Source organism: Alexandromys fortis, unplaced genomic scaffold (assembly GCF_014885135.2).
Source record: "Alexandromys fortis isolate MF-2015 unplaced genomic scaffold, M_Fortis_MF-2015_v1.1 scaffold_343, whole genome shotgun sequence".
Lineage (NCBI taxonomy): Eukaryota > Metazoa > Chordata > Mammalia > Rodentia > Cricetidae > Alexandromys > Alexandromys fortis.
In genome coordinates this window covers 655,561-661,689 of record NW_026068262.1, presented here as the reverse complement: position 1 = coordinate 661,689, position 6,129 = coordinate 655,561, and the positions used below count along the sequence as shown (strand labels likewise).

At 39.2% G+C, this 6,129-nt stretch overlaps 1 protein-coding gene across 1 annotated transcript; it reads right to left on the bottom strand.

The window, feature by feature from the left end:
* Positions 1–1,755: 1,755 nt before the first annotated feature.
* Positions 1,756–3,493, bottom strand: LOC126494451 (eukaryotic initiation factor 4A-II-like). The gene is given in 2 exon segments (XM_050131814.1): positions 1,756–2,667; positions 2,669–3,493. Coding segments are annotated over 2 exon segments (1,209 nt in total). The 5' UTR covers positions 3,466–3,493; the 3' UTR covers positions 1,756–2,255.
* Positions 3,494–6,129: the final 2,636 nt, after the last annotated feature.

Below are 6,129 nucleotides of genomic sequence, written 5' to 3'. Positions count from 1 at the left end.
GAGTAAGTTGGACATACAATATGGAAGAGAGGCAATGAGCTACCTGAAAGAATGTAGATTAATATAAATGGGTTAATTTAAGTTATAAGAGCAACTTGGGAACAAGGCTAAGCTAAAGCCAATCTTTCATACTTAATAAGAAGTCTTTGTGACATTATTTGGGAACTGGCAGTCCAAAGAAAGTCCAACTACACATAATATATAAATAAAAGGTGCTGGGTTTATTTAGTGTAGCTTATGTGTATATGATTTCAGGGATGACTGGCTTGCATAACCAATTGGAAGAATCATCCCCAAGCAAGGCTTATCTCCCTCTCTCGGTACCATGTCATCTCCCCTTTTCTTACTAGCATGTCTATTGATGTTATCATCGTTCAGGTCTTGTTTAGGCAGCCTAAACAAGAGATATTACGGGTGTCGCTTCTCTGCCATTTCTAGGAGACACAAACAAACTTCTTGGTGGTGTAGACAAGTACCTGATCATTTCTGCAGGAGTGTTTTACAAACTGAATCTGAGAGTCGGGAGGTGGCTCAGTGGATAAAAGCATTTGCTGTGACAGTGTGAGGACTTGCATTAAAATTCCAAGCACCACTGTAAGGAGTTGAGTATGGTCACATGCCTATAACTTCAGCACTGTAGAAGAGAGAGATAGGAAGATTATTGGGGCTTGTTAGTTAACCAGTCTAGCTCCAGTTCAGTGAGAATGAGGGAGAAAGTTCTCAAAAAAGAAAAGGTAGAGATTGATGTAACAGTTCACCTTATATGTTCGTCTGATAAACTCACATGTGCACAGACATGCCTATACCACACATATATACCCCAATGCACACACATGCATGCAGGCACCACACACATATACCTCCATGTCACACACAGATGAATGCACGCACACTCCACACACAATGCACACACCACTCATATACATGTGTGCACTCACACAAACCCTAATTTCCCTTTGGCAGTCCCCATTTTTTAAATCTCAACACTGTTCTTGATTTGTTTTCAAAATCTTAATTTCTCTCTCTTTTTCATTTGCCCCATTATTCTCCGGTTCCTATTTAAATACAAAGGTTGATTTTGGACAGCATTAAGCAGAAAATGTGTTTTTGTGTTATTTCTGATTTTCTCTCACATGATTTTCTTCATTTAGTTACCATGAATAAATATTAGTAAAGTCACTGCTATGCTAGAAACTTCCAAGGCTATGGAAACACTGAAATTTAGAAACAATTTCTGCAAGACGCGGCAGAGAGGCCCGGCGGGATGGTCCAAGCATGAAACAGTGAAGCCCACACTGTGAGCAGATCATCCCACTACAGTTGACCCAAGTACAAGACACGATCAGGAATAGGCTTTGGGGGACCGGCGTGGCGGCAGACGCAAGCAGCGGGACGGGCGCACAGTAAGGAGAGCAGATCGCCCCACTACAATTAAATCAGAGGTAGGCCTTTGGTTGGTGAGGTCACTGGCAAACAGGGAGCATGGTCCTGTGCCTGAAGACCCTTCTGAGAGGTGAGAAGGGTCTTGGCCCGCGGCAGGAGCCAGGAAACAGAGCGAGGGCATTTTGTAAGCGGAGCCCTTGGCCAGCAGGGAAACCTGATCCGGTTTTTTTTTTTTTTAAAGTGAATATACAATTTATTTAACATTCAAACTTCATTAAGACATGTGCAATATGGCAATTTTACTGTGGGTTTAACCCTACCTAGGATGATTGCTTGCTGAGGCTTAGCAACAGGGTCCAGTTCACGCTTAGCACTAATTAAATACTTTATTGAATAAATACAATACCAAACAAAATGCATTCAAATGTTTTCTAAAAAAAAGAAATCACTTTTAAAGGCCTTTCTAATCAGGCTAATGACAAATACAATAAAGGCAGATATGCTAGTTTAACATAATTGGCTGATTTTATACAGCACTTATATCTTTTAGTCCACAAGTATATTATTAAATGATAGAGAACATCTAATACAACCATTTCTACATAACTAGTAAATGAATTTCTAAGAAAAAAAGATTTTACAGACCCCATCTTTTTATACCCACCCCAACAGTCTAACTCTAAAGAGGATAAAGCCAATGCCTTTCCTCACAAGAGCTCAGGACTAAAGTCGCTTTGCTATCAGAATCTGTATTTGTGATCCGTTATGAGCATTGAGACAAGATTCAAATATTCTCAAAGAAGCACAATGCACATTGTGATCGCCTATTCAGCAACAGCGAGCACTGCATTCAAACTATCTCATCCCAGGAATTAAATAAGGTCAGCCACATTCATGGGCATTTCCTCCACTGTAGTATTGTAGAAAGTCTCAATGTCACGAAGAATCCTCTTGTCTTCTTCAGTAACAAAGTTTATAGCCACACCTTTCCTCCCAAATCGACCCCCTCTGCCAATTCTGTGAATATAGTTTTCACGATTGGTAGGTAGATCATAGTTTATAACCAAGGACACTTGTTGCACATCAATCCCACGAGCCAACAAGTCAGTAGTGATCAGAACACAACTTGACCCTGATCGGAACTCCCTCATGATGACATCTCTTTCCTTCTGGTCCATGTCACCATGCAGAGCAGAAACGGTGAAGTCCCTGGCATGCATTTTCTCTGTGAGCCAGTCCACCTTGCGCCTTGTATTGAGAAAAATAACCGCTTGTGTGATGGTCATCACAAAGAGTGTCCAACTTCCATTCCTCTCTTTCAACATTAATATAAAACTGTTTGATTCCTTCAAGGGTCAATTCTTCCTTCTTCACCAGAATTCGAATTGGATCTCTCATGAATTTTTTGGTCACTTCTAACACATCAGTTGGCATTGTGGCAGAAAGCAACACAACCTGAATGCTTGTATTTAATTTTTGGAAAATCTCATAGATTTGATCCTTAAACCCTCGGCTCAACATTTCATCTGCTTCATCCAAAACAAACATTTTGATCCATTTTGGAGAAAGGTATCTTCTGTTTAGCATATCAAACACTCTCCCTGGTGTACCAACAACAATATGAGGGGCTTCAGCCTGCAACTTCTGCATTTCATTTCGGACATTTGTTCCTCCAATGCAGGCATGACAAGTTGCTCCCATATAATCCCCAAGAGCCAAAATTACCTTTTGGATCTGTTGAGCCAGTTCTCTGGTGGGGGCCAATACTAGTGCTTGGGTCTCCTTGAACTCAATCTCCAACTGTTGCAGGATGGATATAGCAAATGTGGCTGCCTTGCCAGTACCTGACTGAGCTTGAGCAATCACATCATACCCTTTAATACAAGGAATTATAGCTCTCTGCTGAATAGCTGAAGGCTTCTCAAAACCATAAGCATAGATGCCTCGAAGAAGGGACTCCTTTAAGTTCATATCATCAAAGTTATCAACGATTTCATTCCAGTTGCTCTCGATGACACCATCGGGGTCCATTCCCTCTGGGCCGCCATGTTCTCTGTTGTAATCCGCGGAGCCACCAGACATGATCCGAAAACCCACTCAGCGCCCGACTAAAAAGCCTGATCTGGTTTTAAAAGACCCATTAGATAGCATCTATAGGAGGAGATGAGCAGGCGCCAAGGCAAGAATTCACCCAATAATCTGAAAAACATGAAAACACCAGAACCCAATGATATTACAACAGAAGTATTTGAACACCCTAACACAAAAGAAGTGGAGGAAAAAATCGACTTTATGAAAGCAATAGAGTCCCTTAAACAACATGTAAAAAACACACTTATAGAAATGAATGAGAAGTATAACAAAAAGTTTGAAGAAATGAGTAAATAATTACATGAGACCCTGGGAAATCAAGAAAAAAACAATCAAATAGGTAATGGAAACAGTTCAAGAATTGAAAACTGAAATGAAGGCAAGGAAGAAAACACAAACTGAGGACCAGCTGGATATGGAAAATCTAGGTCAACGAGCAGAGTCTACAGAAACAAGCATAGTCAATAGAATACAAGAGATAGAAAAAAGAATCTCAGATTCTGAAGACACCATAGAGAAAATAAACGCACAGATCAAAGAAAACAGCAAAGCCAACAAATTCTCAACACAAAACATTCAGGACATATGGGACACAATAAAAAGACCAAACCTAAAAATAATAGAAATAGAAGAAGGAGAAGAGTCACAGCTCAAAGGCCCAGAAAATATTTTTAACAAAATTATGGAAGAAAACTTTCCCAACATAAAGAAAGGTATTCATTTAAATATTCAAGAAGCATACAGAACACCAAACAGACTGGATCAAAGAAAAACATCCCCTCACCATATAATAATCAAAACACAAAATATACAGGTTAAAGAAAGAATATTAAGAGCTGCAAAGGAAAAAGGCCAAGTAACCTATAAAGGTAAACCGATCAGACTTACACCTGACTTCTCTATGGAAACCATGAAAGCCAGAAGGTCCTGGATAGAGGCACTGCAGAAACTAAGAGACCATGGATGCAAACCTAAACTACTATACCCAGCCAAGCTATTGTTCACTATCAATGGAGAAAACAAGACATTCAAGGATAAGAACAAATTTAAACAATATGTAGCCACAAATCCAGCCCTACAGAATGTAATAGAAAGAAAATTGCAACCCAAAGAACCAAAAATTGCTAACACTGCCTACAATAACTCAGGCATCTAGCGACCCTTCACCAGCACATCTCAAAGAATGGAGACACATAATCTCTACTACCAAAAACAATAAGAATAACCGGAGTAAACAACCACTGGTCATTAATATCACTTAATATCACTGGGCTCAATTCACCTATAAAAAGGCACAGGCTAAGAGATTGGATACGAAAACAGGATCCAACATTCTGCTGTTTGCAAGAAACACATCTTAACCACAAAGATAGGCATCTACTCAGAGTAAAGGGTTGGGAAAAGGTCTTTCAAGCAAATGGTCCTAAGAAAAAAGCAGGTGTGGCCATACTAATTTCTAACAAAACTGACTTCAAACTAAAATCAATCAGAAGAGATCGAGATGGACACTTTATACTCATAACAGGAACAATTCATCAGGATGGCATCTCAATCCTGAATATCTACGTCCCTAATATAAAAACACCCACTTATGTAAAAAAATATTACTAGAACTCAAGGCAGATATCAAACCACACACACTAGTAGTAGGAGACTTCAATACACCTCTCTCTCCAAGGGACAGGTCAATCAGACAGAAACCTAATAGAGAATTAAGAGAATTATTGGAGGCAATGAAGCAAATGGACTTAACAGATATCTATAGAACATTCCACCCAAATAGGAAAGAATATACCTTCTTCTCTGCAGCTCATGGAACCTTCTCGAAAATTGACCACATACTCGGAATCAAAGGAGACCTCCACAGATACAAAAAAAATATCAGTGTCCACCTGTGTCTTATCAGATCACCATGGATTAAAATTAGAAGGCAACAACAATACTACCCCCAGAAATCTGACAAACTCATGGAAACTGAACAGTCAACTACTGAACCACACCTGGGTCAAGGAAGAAATTAAGAAAGAAATTAAAGTCTTCCTTGAATTTAATGAAAATAAAGAGACAACATACTCAAACCTATGGGACACTATGAAAGCAGTGCTAAGAGGAAAGTTCATAGCACTAAGTGCCCACTTAAAGAAAACGGAGAAAGCATACATCGGGGACTTAACAGCACACCTTAAAAAAGCTTTAGAAAAAAAAGAAGCAGATGTGCCCAGGAGGAGTAGAAGACTGGAAATAATCAAACTGAGGGCTGAAATCAACAAAACAGAAACACAGAAAACAGTCCAAAGAATCAATGAAACAAAAAGTTGGTTCTTGGAGAAAATCAACAAGATCTACAAACCTCTATCCAAACTAATTAAACGACACAGACAGAACTAGCAAATAAATAAGATCAGAAATGAAAAGGGGGACATAACCACAGACAGAGGAAATTCAGAGAATCATTAGATCTTACTACAAAAGACTGTATGACACAAAACTGGAAAATACAAAAGAAATGGACATTTTTTAAAATAAGTACCATATACCAAAGCTAAACCAGGACCAGGTGAACGATCAAAATAGATATGTTAGTCTCGAAGAATTAGAAATGGTTATCAAAAATCTCCCTTCGAAAAAAAGCCCAGGACCAGATGGTTTCAATGC